Source organism: Leopardus geoffroyi, chromosome B1 (genome assembly GCF_018350155.1).
Source record: "Leopardus geoffroyi isolate Oge1 chromosome B1, O.geoffroyi_Oge1_pat1.0, whole genome shotgun sequence".
NCBI lineage: Eukaryota > Metazoa > Chordata > Mammalia > Carnivora > Felidae > Leopardus > Leopardus geoffroyi.
Window position 1 is genome coordinate 175,560,425 of NC_059327.1, and position 21,670 is coordinate 175,582,094.

Below are 21,670 nucleotides of genomic sequence, written 5' to 3' on the forward strand. Positions count from 1 at the left end.
GACATTGGCAATGTCTGCAGGCACTTCTGACTCAACTAGATGGGGTGGTGTTTCTGGTATTTAGTGAGTAGAGATGGGAGATGCTGGTAATCTTCCTATAAAACACAGGACAGCTCTTCACAAAGAAGTATTTGGCTCAAAATGTCAGTGGTGCCTGTGTTGAGAATATCTGATTTAGATAATCTGTAAAATCTGTTCTGGCTCTTAAATTCTGTTATTCTTTCATTTTGACACTGAGATAAAGAAAAAACATTGAGCTTATAAACCAAGTCCTGTCAGCATTATGAAATATATATATAATAAGTCCTCATGGCTTCTTTCCTTTTAGAAAATCATCTTTTCAGGCAATTTTTTTTATTTTTCTGGTGAGAATTTCCTTTTCCTTTTTCCAGTATCCCTCCAAAATGTCTCTAGTTCACTGTATTGCCAAACAAACAAACAAACAAACAAAACAAAACAAAAACTTGAAATCCGTACCTAGACATGATACCTTCAGTCTTGTTTGAATGCTAGTGGATTGGTTAGGTGAATAAGAACAGACAAGAATAAGGTCTTAAAGGCTGTGATAAAAAAGAAAGTTTTGTGCAGGTGGAGGTGAGGGATAACCAACACAAGGATACCCTTAAGTGCTGTTGATGTTTAAAGAAAAAAAGAAAACAGCATCATATTGAGCTGGTTGAGAGCAATGACATCTGAGTAGAAATCTTTAAAGTTGTTTAAGGACACAAAGAAATGGTAGAGTAGCATACTGTGCATTGGCTGTATCCACAACTGGGCCAGGAGATTCTGTGTTATAACGATGCTTCATACACTCCTGTGTGTGCTCTGTATGGTGTTGTGAGTGTGTCCTTGTGGTGTGAAAGCATCAAGCTTCTATAAGGTCTAGACAAAACATCTGCATAAGAACTGGAGAACCCAAGCATGAAACATTCTCTAGGGTAAAATGTCAGCAAATGTTTTTGTGACTCTCACATCTCCTTCATGCCTGTAATGGAGTGGGAGCCATAAAACACATGCCTGTCCCCTGCACTATCCCTACCTCTGGTTTCCAAACCAGTATACAGCTTGTTATTATAATATCTATAGTTCCTTCTACCAGGAAATGATTTCTCTCTGCATGGGGAAAAAAAAAAAAAAGGTTTTAGAGTAACAGCATCAGCAAATACATTAATTGGACCGTTTCATATTAGTAGTTATGTATTTTTGGTCATAAATAGTGTCTATGCAGTAAATATTTTAAAAAGTTTGTGTTGTTTTCTATCCAATAAAATTTTTATAAATGTTTTTAATTAGAGCTTGATTTATATTAAGATTGTCAAAGCAAAATAATCTCTTTCATTATGGTTGGTTCTACATCTGTGTGAATTTAGGATTGTCATTTTAAAACAACTCTGGCCTGTTGTTCATTTTTTAAATCAATTTCTTAAGTCATGATTTTTTCCTATAATTGTGTCTTGTAGCAACCTAGAGCTTATAAATACTTCTTAGGGGGATATATTTTGTGATAGATTTTAGGTTGGTTAGACATTCAATCTACCTTGTCTCTGTCTTGGAAAATGTCTCTTAAATCAATCACAGTGACCACCTACTCCAGAATTATTGCTCTGTTCATTACATCTAATACTTAAAATTGGGATCTAAAAGGAAAGTAACGAAAGTAAATCAAATGTGATTTCCCTGTCAATTTGTTAGCAGAAAAACTGGAATCATCTCAGAAAGACATTGCTCTTTATGGCAGAAAGGGAACACTGTGAAGGATTTCTTTTCCTTTCTTGAGATTTTCGTATTCTACCCTGGGAGCCATGTGGAAATTAGCAGAATTTGAAACAAGGGTAGTTGGTAGCAACCACATTTTTTCTCACTAACAAATAGCTAATTTAATATTTTGTTAACATATAAAGTAGCATTGCCTCATCCTTTGCACTCTGTTCTTCCATACTCCATGCCTCCTGGCCACAGATTTTACCATCTCCCTACCTATCACTGTTTCTATTTCTGTATCTACACGTACAAATATACATGTATATGTGTGTGTTTGTCTATTACATGACTTCCATTTCATAAATTGTGTGATAATTTTTCTGATTTATGTAACAAATTATAAGCATATACTTTTGCTTGACATTAGGTTTTCAACACCTACTTGCTAAATCAAGAATTTTATCAAATAACAGGTTTAAGCGTTTAGGGTAGTTTAGGGGTTTTCATTTCCTTAATTTTCTCACTTTACCTGAACAACTTAAAACGTCGACAACACAAGCAGGAATAGATTTAGAATCATCCGACACTTAATTTGTGCTCATTCATTTAAGGTAATGAGGTAGCATACTTTACTTTTATAGAAGTCTATGACAGTAAATAAATTTTGTTGCCTCTACTTAGAAATCAATTCTGTGTTCTTCAAAAGCAGCATTTTATTTCTTGGAAACATTTTGTGTCATTGCCATTATTGTAATGAGGAGTTAACTAACTTGAAAAGAAAGATAATAGTCCTCAAATTTCTTTTCTACCCCATAGATTATGACTGAGACATTATCATAGGAGGAATAAAACTTCATTTAAATTGCCATTTTAGACTTTGTCATAGCTAATCTCATTAGACTGTCTTTTATCATTATCTCTTGTATTGAGTTAAGCTTCAGCATCTCTATCACAAGTAAACCATAAATGTATACCTTCTGTAAGGTTCCAGAGTAAATAATTTTATGTTGCTGAAGTCTTATTTTAAGCGTTAAAGATCTTTATTTTTTTTTTTTTTAATTTTTTTTTTCAACGTTTATTTATTTTTGGGACAGAGAGAGACAGAGCATGAACGGGGAGGGGAAGAGAGAGAGGGAGGCACAGAATCGGAAACAGGCTCCAGGCTCTGAGCCATCAGCCCAGAGCCTGACGCGGGGCTCGAACTCACGGACCGCGAGATAGTGACCTGGCTGAAGTCGGACGCTTAACCGACTGCGCCACCCAGGCGCCCCAAGCGTTAAAGATCTTTAAAGTTACCCCCAATCGAATGTGATACATTGGCATCAAGTTTTAATGATCTAAATGGGGAAGAAATACTTTTAAGATATAAGATGTAACTCAAATGCAGATCCCTGTGGGTTTCTAAATTTAGATTGCTACATATGACAGATGCTTTAGAATTAAATTTGCATTAGAATAGAATAGTTCAAAATGCAACTGCTTCTGGCAAATACAGACCTGGAAAGCTGAACCATCCACTATCAACTAACTTAAGAAAATACAAGAAAATTCCAGCAAAAATAGTATGAGGCCATAAATCATAGTCTCGCTGCAAGAATTTACTTTCCACTCCCCATCAAATCTTTTTAAATCCAAATGTGTGTAACAGTTGAAGGTACGCCTCGTCCACTTCAAATATAAGTATCTTCTTGAAAACCGATGATAGTCTTTGATATTCACCATGAAGCATGAATGTCCCGGCTTCTTTTAATGTTAAAATTCTATAGTGAGAAAACCAACTGGTAAGTTTCTATTAGGAATCTACTATGGAAAATTAAAGGATTGTTAAGCACTATCTTTACCCACAAGGAAGAGAAAATTTAAATGTATTACGTCTATTTAAATTATAAGGCTACAAATACAGCATGCAGTACATGACTGCTATTAGCCAGGAAGTTTATGGAGAGCTTTCAAGCACAGAAAAATCGTTCAGTTAGTTGATCACTGACATCTCTTCTAACACTGAATGTATCTCATTCAACAAAATATCATTGCTTGTTTAGTTTTTCTTACATCTGTTGTCCTAACAAAACTATCTTATTCTTTTACTCACTAAAAGTACATGTTAAGTAAGCTTTTTAAAATATAAATGAGTAACACTTTGTAACTGAGCAGGTACTGGCAGAATTTCATAGCAGTGCAAATTCTTAAGCTTTTATCTAGATAGTGAGGGAATACTTTCCCTAGGAAATTAGCATTGTATTAGTGTTGAGAAAATGGCATATGGTCCTCAGTTTCTTGATTTGAATACTTTGTGAGACATTAAGATTGGGAGAATAGAAGAGGCCACTATTCAGGATGAAATAGGGTTTGGGTCACTGAATTCGGTTTTGGATGTCTGTAGTTTTTAGTTTTCTGTCAGGTGTCCAATGGTGTATGTCTGGAAGGGATCTGAGTACTCATCAATAGGGAGCACGTTATGTGGGGCATGATTTTAGCCTTTGGAGAGTGCAAGATCATGCAGTTGTAATGTTAAAATAAGAACATTAAAGAACTGAGCGTAGAATTACCAGCACGTAAGGCCCAGGTCTATTAAGGGAGCCCTGCTTGTGAAGGAACAATCGGAAAGGCTGTCAGAAAACAAAGAGCAATGTGTGGAATCATCAAAGGATTGCCCTTTAGGGAACAGTGTGTTTAACAATGCAGCATGGTATGCAAGGTCAAGAAAGGCCCCCAAACATTTATTAGTATTGTAGTGATCATGATGAACAATAACCATTACTTACAAGCATCTCAGTATAAAAAGAATTCTTTGTTAGATGTTAAGAGACCTGAATTGTAATTCTAGGACATTTGCTCCCTAGTTCTGTAACAAAACCTTTGTGAACCATAGTTTTCTCCCTTACAAGATGAGATCATAATACCTGTACTTCCTACTTTAGAATAGAAAGTTGCATGAGGGGCACCTGGCTGGCCCAGTCGGTAGAACATGTGACTCTTGATCTTGGGATTCTAACTTCAAACCCCACATTGTGTGTAGAAATTATTAAAAAATAAATAAAGTATTTTTTTTTAAAAATTGCATGAGGAGCAATAAGATAAAATACATGAACACTTTGGAAAGTCTAAAATACTATCTATGTGTTAAGAGTATCCTAAATACAACACTATGATGCTAAATTTTATTTCTAAAATTTTATTATAATTCAGGATAAAAATAGAATAGAAAAGTGGTTTCTACTATCTGTAATTTGCTGCATTGTCAGTAAAATGGCATGGAATTTCTGGCACTTTTCTAGTCAGTCCTTCAATGGTAATTATATCTACAGTTTTCTTATTTATGGGGACTCTAATTGTAGGAAGATGTCAACAGGCTACTAGTTCTATTAAGCATCACTTCTTCAGTACAAGTAACACAGAGGAAAATAGACTAGGAATGAGTCAGGGGACATATTTGGGTTTTCCTAAAAAATAGATTACTTTCAATGTACCATTTGGGGAGACTGGGTGGCTCAGTCGGTTAAGTGTCTGACTTCAGCCCAGGTCATGCTCTTACCGGTTTGTGAGGTCGAGCCCCACATCAGGCTCTGTGCTAACAACTCAGAGCCTGGAACCTACTTGAGATTCTGTATCTCCCTCTCTCTCTGCCTCTCCCCTATACACACACACACACACACTCTCTCTCTCTCTCTCTCTCTCTCTCTCTCTCTCTCTCTCTCAAAAGTAAATAAAAATTTACAAAAAAAAAAAAAAAAAAAAAAAAGAAAGAACGATAGGCCTGTGCCTTTCTGACACATTAAAAAAACAAAACAAAACATTAGATTACTTTTAAGTAGCTATTATCCAGTTTGGTTTCTACTCAGTTGTAGAACTAAATTTTACTAAAATGAATTTTGAGGGAATGTCATACAATGATTGCAATATATCAGAAATTCTGCTTCCTTCCAGTTAAAAAGAATACACACGTTTTTCTGGTTATTTGTCTTTCTCAGTCTGACTTATTTCACTTAGCATAATACCCTCAAGGTCCTTCAAAAATTAAAAAAAAGACGAATAAATAGACAGAATCAGACCTATAAATACAGAGAACTGGTGTTTGCCTGAGGGGAGGGAAGAGGATGGGGGATTGAGCAAAATGGGGGGAGGGGAGATAGAGATACAGGCTTCTAGTTACAGAAAGAACAGACATGGGAATAAAAGGCACAGCATAGGGAATATAGTCAGTGATACTGTAATAGTATAATGGGGTAGATGGTAGCTATACTTGTGGTGAACATAGCATAAACTTGTCAAATCACTAAGTTGTATGCCTGAAACTAATGTAACATTGTGTGTCAACCATACTAAAAAACAAACAAGGGAATATACATGATTCTATATAATCAGCATCAAAGGAAAACTTGCCTAATTTTTAATTTGTAAGAAATCGTTAGGCAGCGAATACTGCCAACTATTACTTGGTCATGGCATATTTTAAAGAGGGTATCTCTCCTGGAAACTGCCCATTTGTCTCTTTTACAAAGTTCACGGCACAGGTGGAATAACAAGGAATTTTTCAGCCCTGAAGAATAATGGACAGGCCTGAAGAAATAATCTTTGCCATCCAAAGAAGGGAGACACATAGAGACCATGAAAAAAATGGGCTTTTTTTTTTTTCATATTCTCTTGTCTAGCTCAGAACATATATAAGAAATATAAAAGATAACAGTCCATTTTAGTTACTGTGCATTTTACTCTGTGCCACATGCTGGGTTGAATGCTTTTCCATTCACCATCTCATTTCTTCTTCCTAGTTAGTCTTAACCAGGCCTCTACACATGGAGAAATGAGGGCATGGAGACAATACATAACTCCATCAGGGCCACTTGCTTGTAAGTGCAGAGGAAGCATTTGAATAAAGATGTCTCCACATCCAGTCCATATATTCTGTCCTAACCTACCAACTAGACTGATATCAAGGATAAATCAGTAGTTTTTTAATTCTTATAAACTCAATCTATAAATCATCAGGCCCTTGGAAGTGTAGTTCTTTCTCTTCTTGCTTTTCTTTGTAGTACAGAGAAAAGTACACCCTGCTTGCTCTGTGCCAAGTACTGTTCTAAGCACTTCACCCACCAAATGCATGGGGTGAGTATTATATGTATCCCCATTTTTCAGGTGAAGAAACTGAGATTCAGAGATGACTACCTGAGAGTGAGTGGAGGATGTGGTTGTCATTTTTTCTCATGTTTATTTACTTTTGCTAGTGGGGGAGGAGGGACAGAGAGAGAGGAAGACACAGAATCTGAAGCAGGCTCCAGGCCCTGAGATGTCAGCACAGAACCTGACCCAGGGCTCAACACGGCTTGAACTCCAGAAAATGAGATCATGACCTGAGCCAAAGTCTGACGCTGAACCAACTGAGCCACCCAGGTGCCCCTGTCGATGTGGTTGTCATTTAAACCCAGCATCAGAGTGTGCCCTTAGTCACTGTTGCTATGTCAGCTCTCGTAGGTTGGGGAGGAAAGTCCAAAGCACACATTGTTTTAAAAAGCAAATATGAAATTATCATGTACCTAAGAGGTAAATTATTAAGCAAATAGGATTTATACACCCAGGAACTAGATTATATCTTAGAGTGTAGGGATATAAATAATAAATATGAACTAGAATTGTTAGAAAATTCTCTGCGGATAAGTACAGAAGTGGGTACAGAAGTGGGATAGAATTTGTATAGAAGCAAGAAGAATGGAATTTCTCTCAAGTTTATTCAGGTAATCAACTTGAGACATGGTGTAGAGATGATTAGTTTTCCAAACAGTGTATTATGATCAAGTGAACTATAAATATATTTTTATTTAATATTTTATAGAGATGGGTAGGAGAAATTTGTTAATTTAGCCCTTTAAATGTCAGGAAAAGGAGTTTAGACTTTTTTTTAATGATAAAAAAGTAAAGCATTAAATAGTAGAAAAACAAGGCTTTAGATGGGGCGGGATGGGGGGGATTAACATTTTAAAAAAGCATTTGCATAACACAAATCTGGAATTATTTGCTGGAGCCATTAGAACAAAGGGCATGGAGTTATAAAATCCTGGAATCCCCAGGTAGTAGGTAGAAAAGGCAGGGGTTAGAGTAATGGCATTGGGAATAAAATAGAATTGAACCCCAAAGAGAAATTCTCAAAGAACAATGGCTGACTTGCTAGCTGACTGGACATGAAGGAAAAAGGAGGAGTATATAATTTGGAAGTACCATTCCTGGATTTATGTTTTTCCCTCCCCCTCTCTCTGTCTCTACCTCTCCTTCCCAGGATCCTTCCACCTCCTCTACAGTCAGTTCTTTTTTGGGGATTAGGGACCACTAGCTAGGGATTGTTCATTTGTGTAAGAACTTGTGGTTTTCAAATGGTTTGGAAAAACTTTTTTTATTGTTATCAGTTTCATCGTCCCAGTAGTATGATAGTCTATTTAAATAAATTTGGCTATTCTGTTTTATTTCATACATGTGACCTTTAAGGGCCTTTCTAACTAATAACAAAATTATAGCACAATCAAGAATACTGGCTCTTATTTTCCTTATCTCCAGTGTTAACTCGAAAGACCCATTGTTTAACTTCACTTGTTCCTTCCATGTCCTAGTAATCAACAAGAAGGGGAAAGGCATTTATGATTCTCTAGGTATAACAGAATGCCAGAATTTTGTTGGAATGAAAGACAAAGGTATAAAGGAAATTGTACCCATTAGGGTACATCCCAGAATCTTTCTCTGAAGGAATTAGGTGCTTAGAGGAGTGCATTAAATCTTCACATGTGTTTTATTTGCAAATACATTAGATGATTTTCCCAAATCTTTTAGTGCATGATTCATTTGCTTTAGCTGGTTTCTTTTTCCATTGAAAGCAGATTTACATGGTGTGTCCTATGTTTTTCTTTCCTATTTTCTTTTTTAAATTTGTATTACATAGAAATATTCTGTGCTTATTAACTTACAGCATGGCTAAGATTGATAATGTGGACCATATGACGTGTGAAATCATTGTTTTGATTGGATCAGAGGGATTCAGTGTATATTAAATAAGTATAGGAGGGGGTATAGCCAGAAAGACTGCCTATGTGGCTTTAGAAATACTAGTGCTCTGAAGTTTGAAGCTAAAAAAAAATGACATCTAGAAAAATCACTGTGCTGTGAGGGACGATGGAGATAGCAAGATCTCACAGAATTGTGAAGGCAAACCATAGCAGGGAGACAGGAGTACTGGCCAGAATCTCAAGAATTATGAAGCAGAAAGCCCACTGCAAAGATCTGAATAGCAGAAATTTGAACTCCAGCTCAGGAGAGACATGCAGAGCATAAAACTTACATTTCTGACAAACTAGAGTTGAATTCAAACCTGGATGGGGTCTGGGAAGCAGGTACAGTGGATACAGCTGGCATGAACTTTGTACTGAATGAGACTCCTCTGAAGCAGAGGACCCTAGTAAGCTTTCTGCCTGGGGTGAAGAGGGGGGCAGTGAAAACCTGAGAGTGAAGTACCCCACTGTTACGGGACCAAGCAGTACTGGAAAGGTTTGGAAAAGTGAAGGATTGGAAGCCATTTAATTCATAACCTTAGTTTTATTACGTGCTGAGTCACACACGATGGCCCCCAAAGTCTGTAGTTTCATTTTGTCATTTACGTAGTGGGTAATTTTTCTCCATTTTAACGTTTTGAGAGCATCCAGAATTTCGTTGTGAGAGCCTTTAAAAATTCTTTAAAGTCCTTGATAGTTACCGAACTTCTTTATTTCAGAGTCTTTCATTCTTTCCTCATTTTCACATTTATTTCTCTCAAAGCCCTCCTCCTGAGTCCCTTAAAGTATGCTGCAAGATATAACTAATATACTCAATTGTGTAATTATTATTAAAATAAATTTTAACAAATATGAACCCAAACATAGCAACAATATTTTTTCCCTAAGCTTGTTTTCTCTTGGACCTGCAAATGGTTTACTTAGGCACTGGACATATGGTCACTGGTAAAACTTGAAAGGCTTATTCATTTGGACAAAAATCTAAATGAAAAAGTACAATTAGAAGGTGTAAATGGAGGGGCCACTGGGTGGCTCAGTCGAAAGTACGACTCTTGATTTTGGCTCAGGTCATGATCCCAGGGTCATGGGATCGAGCCCTGGGTCAGGCTTCCCACTGAGTGTGGAGTCTGCTTAAGATTTTTTGTCTCTCCATGGAGGAAAAAAAAAAAAAGTATAAATGGAATTTGTTTGGCTTAAGCAATATATAATATCTATATCTCACAACTTGATTATAATTTAAACTATTAAAAAGATTTACCTATTTCTAAACTAACAGTATTATGAATACCATTCTCAACTTTCCTGTTCTAAATGAGCTGAATCACTAAGCCTACTGAGTGTTTTTTGAATTGCTCACTTCTGTCAGTAGACACAGCGTTATTTGCTAGGCCATATTTAATTCATTTGTTTCCAAGGTTGTGTATTACTAGGACCAAGTGCATACTAGACCCTTAATACTTCATGAAGAAATGAATGCTCTGATATAATATGAATTTCACTGAATATTTATTTTATATGTTTACTTTTTTCTTGACCTTCCAGTTGTATTATAATAGATGTTCTTTCAAGTCTTTTAATTGGAAAAGTTCTATCATTTGAAATATTTTTATGGAAGTGAATATTGATTGTATGAAAAGACAAAATTTAGCAGTGTTGTTCAGGAATTACCTTAAAGTCTCAAACTACCAAAAAAGAACCTGTTTTAGTATGATAGTATGATTCAAAGAATGCTCTATGTGGCCAGTAAATGTGTCATGAAAACTGTTGGGGTTTGTTAATTACATTTGTTTGCAGCATCAGTGATGTGATTAGTCTTGGGGATTTCTACTTCTAGATATTCATGCCATACTCATGTTTGAGTATAATTACAAGGACCTATTTCTGTTTTTTTTACTTCTGTTTTCTTATGCCAATTATAGTTGTGAGCCACTGTGTATTATTTGCTCTGTAAGTACACGTTTTCTTTAAAGCAAGGAATTGTTCGATTTAAGACCAAGAGTTCTTTTTTCTAAAACCATTCAGTTTATTTTGTACGTTTTAGGAACCATGCATGATTATTTAAAAATTGTATCACCTGACTAGCAGAAAATTGCTAAAGGTCCTAGACTGATACATCCCAACCAACATTTTTTTGTGGGTCTTTATCTAATACAAGGCCCACAGTAATCTGCAGGATATGTGTCATTACTCTTATTTTCCAGGAAAAGCAGAAGTTGACACCATAACGACCATATGGTGTTTGGCTTAAGGTTCCTTTTTTTTTTTTTTTTTTTTTTTTTTTTTTTTTTACCCACTGCTCTTTAGTTCTCAAGTAGGCAGTTGAATATTGTCTAGAATTCAAGGAGAAAGTCTTAGACTGGAGATGTATTGAAAAATGTATACATGATAAATTTATCCAAATACAAATTTGGTATTCTTACCAGAAAAAAAATTTTATAGAATTAGTTGAAATGATTTTCAAATGTGGGACTCTGGCAGTATTGCACATGAAACATAGTTGTTGATAAATGTTCTGCCTTAGCGCTTTTTTCCCCCCACTTACTTGGTTCATAAGTACAGAATTTTCTTTAGTGCCCTGAGAATTCTTGGGTTCCTGAATCAGAATCCTGGGAGAGGCTTCCATTTTAACCTATGTATTGCATGGTTTTTCGAGAGCTGTTCAGAAGAAATACAATGCAAGCCAATTGTGTAATTTTAAATTGTCTAGTAGCCACATTAAAATATATAAAAAAAACAGGTGTGGGGCGCCTGGGTGGCTCAGTCAGTTAAGTGTCTGACTTCAGCTCAGGTCATGATCTCACAGTTCGTGAGTTCAAGCCCCACGTTGGGCTCTGCGCTGACAGCTCAGAGCCCGGAGCCTGCTTCGGATTCTGTGTCTCCCTCTCTCTCTCTCTCTGCTCCTCCCCTGCTCATGCTCTGTCTCTCTCACTCTCAAAAATGAATAAATGTTAATAAATAAATAATTAATTAATTAATTAAATAATTAAAAAAAAAAAGGTGAAATTATTTTTACTAATACAGTTTATTTAAACTCACATTATCTAAAATATTTTATCATGTCATCAGTATTATAAAATTATGATATTTTTACCTTTTTTTTGGTACTAAAACTTTAAAATATGGCCTATATTTTATACTTATAGCACATTTCAGTTGAGATTAACCACATTTCAAGTGCTTATTAGCCAGTAGCCAATTGAACAGCATAGGCAGGCCTGTATATTATAAATAGATGTAAATACCCTGAAACATCGTGTTCCCAGAAATTAACTGTAGGTTTCTTAATGGTCAGAAACAAATTGTTAGTTTGTATTATCAAAACTGAAAATACAGATTATTTTGTATTATATCCAAATAAATGAAAATGTACCTAACTTACAAAAGTAATGTTGTACTTTACAGAGAGGAGGGCCCTGGAAAGTATCAAAGAAGGAGTCTTGAAAATTAAAGAAGAACCATCTAAAATACTGTCTGGAAATAAGTTTCAAGACCGGTATTTTGTTTTACGAGATGGGTATCTCTTTCTCTACAAGGATTCAAAGGTAGTTGTATATTTAGTATTTGAACCCATGTGTGTTTTTGTGTGGGTATTAACATTCTCATTTTATGTCTCTCTCAGTCCTCTCTTGGCAGTCAAGCCCTGTGGGAAACAGAACACATAGTAAGCTGATGATTTCTTGCAGCCTCTGGGATATGGTATTAATACACTGAGTAACACTGTGAAGAACTTCATATGACCTTTCTGAGCACTTCTCATTATTTTAGTGCAGAGAAGTCCTGAATATATATATTATATGTAATATATATCATATGTAATATTATATATATATAGCAGCATGCTCATCAAAGACTTCACTAAGAATATTAATAGGCAAGTCCCAGATAGAGAAAAATATATTCATAGTACATACATCTGAGAAAGAGCTCATTTTCCGAATATGAAGAACTCCAAATCAACAATAAAAAAGACTACCCAATAAAAATTGGAGTGAAGTGGTGAATAGATACTATGTGAAAGAACATGTAGGAATGGTCAATAAACCATTGTAATGAAAGTGCTCAACGTAATAGTCACCAGGGGCATGCAAATTAAAACCATGCAACATTGTTTTCACCGATTGGTATGACTGAGGATGTTGATTAATTAAATTCCTCATAAATTGCTAGTGGAAGGGTAAGATCACACAGTTACTATATAAAACTGTTTGGAATTTTTTAAAAATATTCATACAGCTACCCACGATCCAGCCACTCTATTCCTAGGCATTATGTTCACAAAAGCATTTGTTCAAGAATGTTCATAAGCAGCTTTACTCATAAAACCAAAACCTGGAAACATTCCAAATGTTTTATCATCAATAAAAGAATGATACATTCATACAATAGAATATTATTTGGCAGTAAAAATTAATGAAAAGTAATGAATGTAACAACACAGATGAATCTTTAAATCCTTGTTTAGCAAAAGCAGCTTGATACAAAATCGTACCATATGAGGCTGTACACAAGAAGTCTAAGAACAGGCAAAATCATTCATGATGATAGAAGTCAGAAAGTGTCTACCTGAGGTGTGGAGAAAGGTTGTTGCAGAAGCAAGATGATGGAGACAGGAGGGATCTTTCTAGGGTGATATAAATAAATATTCTCTATCCAGTGTGGGCGGTTATAAGAATGTATATAGTAACATCTCTACTTCCTTGAGATTCAGGTAACACACCTATGCAATTCTTTTAAATGTAGAATGACAGCAGGATCTAAAGGCACTTTTTTATATTGAATTATCAAATTCCCTTGGGTTCATATCGCTTGCATGCTTTAGGAGTGTGGTGATTCCCTGTGATGTGTTGTAGAGATGTATAAAGACAGACCAGACGAGTAACATCTGTTAATAGTTACGAAGAAAGGATTCTCAGGCAGCTTTCCAAACCTCTGTGATCTCATTTTATTATGGCTTCTGTTGAGCTCCCCACATGCTTTGACCGCTTTCCCTGCATGTTCCTCCAGCAGGGAGGGCTCCATGTGGGCAAAATAAATATGAGTAGCATTCCTCCTTTGATTAGGACAGTGGATTGTCCGGGGGGGGGGGGGGGCGGCTTCCCTCGGCTTCCCTCCCCTCACCCCTCTCTATTCAGAGAGCTGTAATACATACTGTACTTGAACTCTCCCACCTTATTATGCCATCTCATAGACCTAGTAGGGAGCCTGTGTGGGTATCAAATGGTTATTATCTATTACCATCCTTCAGTTTTTCTAGTAGAGGAAGAGTGGAGTCTGCAGAAGTAAGGCACAGAAGAATTTGGGGTTATGTGAACTGAAGACATCAGATTTCAAGGTTCATGAACTTTAGATTTGTGTTCGTGAAAGTAAATTCAGGACTTCACAGCTGATTATTCTAGCTGTCTAGAACTGATTCTGATTAAATTTTCTTTGGTTTTCTTCAGTGGGTCACCCACTTTGATCTTCATTAGATTGACTTTCTTAATCTTTGCCCTTCTATGTACATATGTTGGTTAAGTGTCACTCTTAAGTGTCCTGCTTAGGGTATTTAAAAATGAACCTGAACGTTTTAGTCCCATTAAGGAACCAACAGTTCCATTGTGTAGCAATGGGACATTGCTAGAAACAGCTAGTAGTTGTTAATAGTAACAGCAGTGCAATCATAATGGCAGTGACTAACATTCAGGTGGTTACTTTATAAAAAGCAGAGTTCTGTACATTTCACTTGGATTATCTAATTTTATCTTTATAATAACCCTGTGAAATTAGTACTGTAATTATTCCCACTTTACAGATAAAGAAATGGATCCTACTAAGGTATTACATAACTTGCCCAACATCACATAACCAGTAAGCAACAGACTCAGAATGCATTCCCAACTGTCTGACTCCAAAGCCTCCGTGTAAGGGGACTTACCAAACAAATACAAATTTTCCATTATTTTAGCTCAGTGGTTTTGCTGACAGACTTTTATTTAAAGAGGATAAGTCTCTTTTCATTTTAGCAGTACCAAATATTCCTAAGTATGACAATGAATACAGTTTGGCTTTTTATAGCGTTTTCCCCCAAGCTGATATCAATTTAAAAATCTGCCATAGGAAGCTTGTTCGTGGACAAGTGATTTTTTTTTCCAGACATTGGTTTTGTGAGATAATCTCATATTGTTTAACAGAATTCGTTTTAAGAATTTATATCTTTTTGAAAGGATCACCTTCTCAGTCTAAGATAATTCATATAAATTGGTAGAGAGTGACAGTATCAAGTTTGTCTAAAAGAGTGAGGGGGGGGTTGACATAATTTTGAGATATTTCTCATTTTTCAAGCTTTTATAAATTGACAAAAATTGTGTATATTTATCTTGTACACGGTGATGTTTTGATACAGTGATTACTGTAATCAAGCTAATTAACATATCCATTACCTCACATAGTTATCTGCTGGCTGTGTGTGTGTGTGTGTGTGTGTGTGTGTATGTGTGTGTTGAGAACATTTTAAGATGTACTCTTTTATCAAATTTCAAGTATGTGGTACAGGAGTATTAACTATGGTCACCACACTATATATTAGATCTCCAGAACATTCATTCTGCATAACTGAAACTTTATACCCTTTGACCACTGTCTCTGCATTTCCCCCAGCCCCTGGAAACAACCATTCTACTTCATGCTACGATTTTGACTTTTTTAGATTCTACCTATAGTGAGACACACTATTTGTCAGAAAGACACTGAACTTTAAGGATACTGAACACATTTTGTTTTTATAATAGTGACCTCAGGTTATGGAATTATAATTACTGTGCTTAAAAATGTGTTTGTACATCTGTTGGAATAAATTAATGCAGCTGATACTTTTAATTTGCACATTCAGGCAAGCAGAGGGGACTCGACTTACAGTTTTCCTTAAACTATCATTGTTTTCAACACATGATTTTGTGTGGCTGGTTATTTTTTCATGTTGCTGGTCTGTCCCTTTTAATATTGATGGTCGAGTCATTGGCAATGTTAACATTTCAAATTATTTTACAGTAAATAAGCAATAGTGCAAATCTCCTAACTTATTTGAATAAACATTTGGCTCTGGTTTTGACAGTTTTACCATTAATATGTGTATGCTTGTATATACTTAGAAAATGATTTACTGAGAAGGAGGTAGAAGTTACAAATTGAAAAGTGTATTTAAAAAGACTATGTGCTAATTAGAGATAATTTATGAATGCTCATTAACAACAGATTAGGGTAATACACAGGGGAAGATATATTTTGTTTTGAGAGTTTACTCTGCACAGAAAATGTTAATTAAAATGTTTTCAGACTTGATTTACATAAAAGGTGATAAGTTTCAAAGAATATTACCATTATACTGTTAATGGTGTGAAAAAAAAAAACAAGTGGGGGAGGGGGCCATTAAAAGTTTCATGCACTAATAAGCAAACTCCTTTTAGTGCAAGAATAATTTCTTAAACACACTAATTTAATTGGCTTAGTTAAAAACTTTGTTTTGAATTATAGTGCCTGAGTAACACATTAGAGACTTCCTTACAGCCTAGTATATTGAGCTTTTTGAAGAAATTCTCCAGAAAATCCACATACCAAAAAAGAGAATTGTAATAAACCAACAGTAAAGTTACATTGCCAAATGAGATTTCTTTTTATAGAACTTTCCGTTAGTATCCTTGCAGTTCCACTTTATGTATATTTAGTTTAAAGACTGAAACTAAAAAAGCTTCTTTCCACCATTGCTGACTTCCACACAAATTCTGTCATTAGTGACATAATGAGCTTGCATGTCAGGAGTGGCTTGAGAATCAGTTGTATGACTTCAGACTCTCTATTGCCAAAAATACTTCAAAATGTAGGCAGTTCTGGCCCTACTGATGTCCTGTATAAACTAAGACTACCTGCTTCATCAGATGATAATAGCGAACATTGATCTCAACTGTGCAACTCCCATTTTCCCCATACTCCTGGAATTACTGCCTCTCACCCTACCTGGCCGCTTCCGTTGAGACGGAGTCCAAGGGAACAGGAGTCTCTCAACTATGAGGAGGGACATTCAGCTCAGTTGCAATCCAATGTAGTCTCTGACAGAGGTGGCCAGGAAGCTCCACTACTATATATAATTCCTAAATTCTCTTTGCTTTGACTCTTTCCGACATGAAACAGTTACTGCTTTAGAAAGCTACCTCACTGCTCTTTATTAGACTTCAGTGTTACACCTTAGCGTTCAGTAAAGTAGCACACTACAAAAAAAGTACCCCAAAACCAGTCCTCAGTCAGAATTAAAAGACAAAATACATAAACTACTAGAAAATGACCTCAGCAAGAAGTCAGGTTTTTATGAAGGAAACTACAGAACTTCACTGATAGAAATAAAATGTATGTAAAGTCTGATATTTATCTATAGGTTTAATGTACTTGTTTTCAAAATCTCAAAGGAATTATTTTTAGAACTTGACAAAATGATACAATAATCACCTCAAAGTGTAAACAGATAAGAATATTTGTAAACATTTTGTTGATAAAAAACAAAATAGTTGTGTAGTATTTTGCATCCAACTGTCATGGTCTACAATAAAACTAAAATAACTTAGATAATATGATCCTGGCATAAAAATGAACAGAGATAGCAGTAGTATCATAAAGTCAGGTAATTAAGAATTAGTTTTGGGGGCGCCTGGATGGCTCAGTCGGTTAAGCGTCCAACTTCAACTCAGGTCATGATCTTGTGGTTCGTAAGTTCTAGCCCCGTGTTGGGCTCTGTACTGACAGCTCAGAGCCTGGAGCCTGCCTCGGATTCTGTGTCTCCCTCTCTCGGTCCCTTCCCTCTCACCTCTCTCTCTCTCTCTCAAATAAGTAAACCTTAAAAAAAATTAAATATTATTTTTTTAAATACACCATCATAAATGCATATCTACAGATTGGTTTGTTTAAATAAGTAGGGCTGGGATAATTGTTAAGTTTTTTTAATTTAAATTCTTGTCTATACTGTAAATAAAATATATATTCTAGATTAACAAAAGAATTAACTTTAAAAATAGCAATGCTTCTCATTACATGGCCATGCAATTTAGTATTTGTCAGCTTTCAAGTTGAGATATAGTTAAGAAAGTTCAAAAGGAAAAAACCGTATACTTGACTCATAATAATAACCGTAAACAGGAAGCAAAATTATTGAAAACAATTTGTGTAGAATATTCCATTTAAAAAGATAAGGCAGTTTTTTTTTCTTTCACATATAGAGAAGTAATTCAGACAAATATGTAAAGATAGATAAATTGTTGACCAAATCAAAAGTGAAAATTGCTAATGAATGTACATACGAGTGTGTGTTTAATTTGAAGTAAATGTACCCTATCAGTTTGACCAGAATCTTACTCCTGTTCTTAGCCTTTGACCCAGTGATTTCATTTTTAGAAACCTCGCCATAAAAAAATATATATATCCACAAATATATAGTTTTTTAAATTATCTACCATGATGATAATAGCAAACATTGATCATAGTGACTAGGAGTAAATTCATCATGGCCTTATCACTACCAGACCACTAGCCACCCAAGCATTCTTCCTGATTATCTTCTTGCTTGTTTTTCCTTTACACTTTTTCTGTATTCTCCTGACCTGTTGTCTCTATGGAAGGTGGTTTATAATTTTATAAACATATTTTCCATCCTTTACTTTTCAGATTCGACTGCTTTCATGAAGACTTCATAGTAATATGTTAACTTGTATAGAACCTAGTACTAATTTCAGCTAAATGTACTTTGTACTAAATTTCAGCCAATATTTGCTAAATGGGCTTTTGTGTACTGTCTTAGAATTCTTACAGTTTGTCTATATTGCTGTGTCTCTGAAGCAATATGTTCTAAGTCCATAATAACAGCAGCTATAATTTATTGCACACTTTTTTTAATGATGATTACTGGACTAAACAGTTTATAGGCATTTGTCTTATTTAATCTGTAGAATTATCCTTCACAGTAACCCTTTCCTTAGTCAATAATAACCCTATGAAATACTATTTTTATTGTCCCTCTTTACAAACAAGAAGAGTAGAGAAAAGTAATGTGAGGTCACAAACTAAGTAGCAAGCCAGATTTGCACCCCTTGCTCTTAGCTATAAATGCTATATGCCTAACAGTTTAAAATAAGAGATTGCCTTCAGAATTTTTAGGATATGGGGAAAGCATGTGTTAATAATTATTCCTGTGGCTGTTACCTTTATGAAAGCTATTTCAGGTTATCCAAGGATGAGTAATAAAGTGGGTGTGGTTTGATAGAAGTTATGATGGTCTGTGTTCAGGATTTTTGAAAAATAGTGGTTACAGATAATAAGTATGTTAGGATGTATATGGAGAATAATTGATTGGGTGGATGTAAATTATTTTAATAGTCTGCTTTCATGAATTGTGAAAAATTCTATTAATATGGATACTTGAGATAGTTCAATATGTACCCATCAGGGTTCACAGTATGTTTTCCTTCATTCTTAAATCCAAAAAGTACAGAAGGTCATAATGCATTTGGTGGCAAAACCTAACATGAAAGTAGTTGCCTTAGTTATGTGAATACAGGACACTGCCCCAGGTAACACTGATGGAATTATACCATATAATGCATGTTGTGGTTTTAAAATTAAAAAAAAAAAAAAAGAAAAGTAATCAATTCTGATATATATCTGTTCCCAGATATTTTGAATCAAAAATTGTTTTTGTGTATGCATATATACACTTCTGTAAATGTACATGTATATCCAAAGTTTTCTATTTAAATCTATAACATTGTAATCAGAACAATCTTCATTCAGTAAAAACTTGGTATTACATCCGTAAAACATTGGACAAACTAAACAGTTCTAAATCCAGTCATTAATACTCCAGGAAAATATAAAGGTGTTTTGAAAATTCATTTAATTACAACTTACTTTGTTTTCCTTACAGAGTAGTAAATATGAGAAAATGTTTTCCCTCAGTTCAATGAAGTTTTATCTTGGAGTGAAAAAGAAAATGAAGCCTCCAACAAGGTAAAGTTTAAAAGGGAAAGGTTTTTGAAGAGTAAAAGCTATAGGACTATTTGTCTATTTAAGGATTCGGAGATCAGAGGTGTTAATCAAGCTTTTTATAAGTTAAGCTTTAGACAAAATCTTTGAGCTGTCACAGACATGGCAGGGGGCCTGTTGCAGATCAAGGGAAATTATGTGGGCAGATAAAAAAGCCTGTTTCCACTGCAGTCAAACCCCTTGGTGATTGCATCTCTGCTACATAAAGCAGGAAATCCCCAGAAGGTCCTGTCTACTGAAAAACACATCGGTTTTTCTCCACATTCTGTTTCTTGATCAGTCTCCCAACCTGGGGACATAAGGAATGTTCCAGGAAATTCTACACTCAGGAAAACAGCCTCTTGATGCCTCGCTATGTAGTTTGCCCTTTTCATTTTGCCAAATTTGGTAGTAAACCCACAGCACATAGGTAGCCGAGAGCGAGTGGACCCCACTTATACAGTGTCCCCCTCTTCAACATTTGAATCATGCCAGCATTTGGTTTATTCCAATACTTCCTATCACAGTTTAATTTGAATTGCTAATTACATTTGCAAGAATACTTTTCTTATGAAACATTTTAATGAACTCTTATGTGCTTAGTTTGGGATTCTGTTACTGAAAATTTTCTCACTTTTGCCTACATGCTTAATTCTAAACCCAGAACATACACCTGTATTTCAGTTGACATTTTCTTAATTTCTCGCAATATCAGTAAGACAATGTACAGATCCTCTTATTTTGGCCATTTTCCTAGACATCTGTCCTTCCTCAGCCAAGAGTGTCTTCTGAGAGATTTCCCCACCTTCCCATAACATCATATAAGACTCCTTCCCTCTGTCTCCCTTCAGCGTATTTAAATTTGTAGCTGAACGCTTCATTGATCATTCACCTCTACATCAGTCATACCCACTGAATCATCCCTCGTGGGTATCTGTTCTGTATTACACATTGCCACCATTAAATATCACCTCCTTAACATCTAATCCTTCTTTTAGTTTTGTACAGTTGATCTTTTTTAATATGTATGTTTATGTGTTTTTTCCCATGTGATTTAGTTGGGGATTGACAGCATATTCCGAAAAACATCACTGGTAAGTTAACTGCTGGCAGTTTTTGGATTTGAGATATTGATAACTTTACTAAACAATGTTATTGGCAGGTAGATCTACAGATAGGAAATGTTTCACCTAAGTGAAATTAGGTTGTTTTTTTTTTTTGTTTTGTTTGTTTCGTTTTTGTTTTAAGTATTTTTAGTCTGAGAAGAAGAAAATAGATTTGCTTCAAGCTTTAGGTCCATTTCAATCCTATGTGTCCTACCTGCCAGTGCCTCTTAAGAGAAAATATATCTGATTTCTTCCTAGTTCTTTTATGAGTGTGGAATCCCAGCTTTTTTTTTTTTTGTTTTGTTTTTATTTTTTATTTTTGGGACAGAGAGAGACAGAGCATGAACGGGGGAGGGGCAGAGAGAGAGGGAGACACAGAATCGGAAACAGGCTCCAGGCTCTGAGCCATCAGCCCAGAGCCCGACGCGGGGCTCGAACTCACGGACCGCGAGATCGTGACCTGGCTGAGGTCGGACGCTTAACCGACTGCGCCACCCAGGCGCCCCTGGAATCCCAGCTTTTATGGGATAAGCAGGCGGAATTCAGTTTCATATGAAGGAAAGGAACTAGCCAAAACCGAGTATAAAAAAAAAATCTTGGCCTCAAACCATTTCTTTCCATATATGTACATTTTTCCATTGATCTCATAGGATCTAGCCAGTCTCCCTAGAGACTGTACTGGATGTCTCTTTCTTCAGCCCTAGCTGTGTCTGATCAATCACTAAGCCAAACTGGATCTGCCTCTTAATTATCTCCCTTATCAGGCCACACCTTCATTCATCTGCATGGTTTTAT

General features: G+C 35.6%; 1 protein-coding gene across 4 annotated transcripts in view; it reads left to right on the forward strand.

Annotated features, from left to right (window-relative positions):
* The window catches only part of ARAP2 (ArfGAP with RhoGAP domain, ankyrin repeat and PH domain 2), a 189,326-nt gene that overhangs the window by 152,272 nt on the left and 15,384 nt on the right, over window positions 1-21,670 (forward strand). For 3 of the 4 annotated variants that reach the window (XM_045474298.1, XM_045474296.1, XM_045474299.1), the window contains 3 exons: window positions 12,135-12,274; window positions 19,672-19,754; window positions 20,828-20,863. In XM_045474298.1, the coding sequence (XP_045330254.1) occupies window positions 12,135-12,274; window positions 19,672-19,754; window positions 20,828-20,863 (259 nt within the window). Of the gene's footprint in view, window positions 1-6,734; window positions 6,934-12,134; window positions 12,275-19,671; window positions 19,755-20,827; window positions 20,864-21,670 lie in introns of those variants that run through there. The other variant, XM_045474300.1, reaches the window with a different exon arrangement.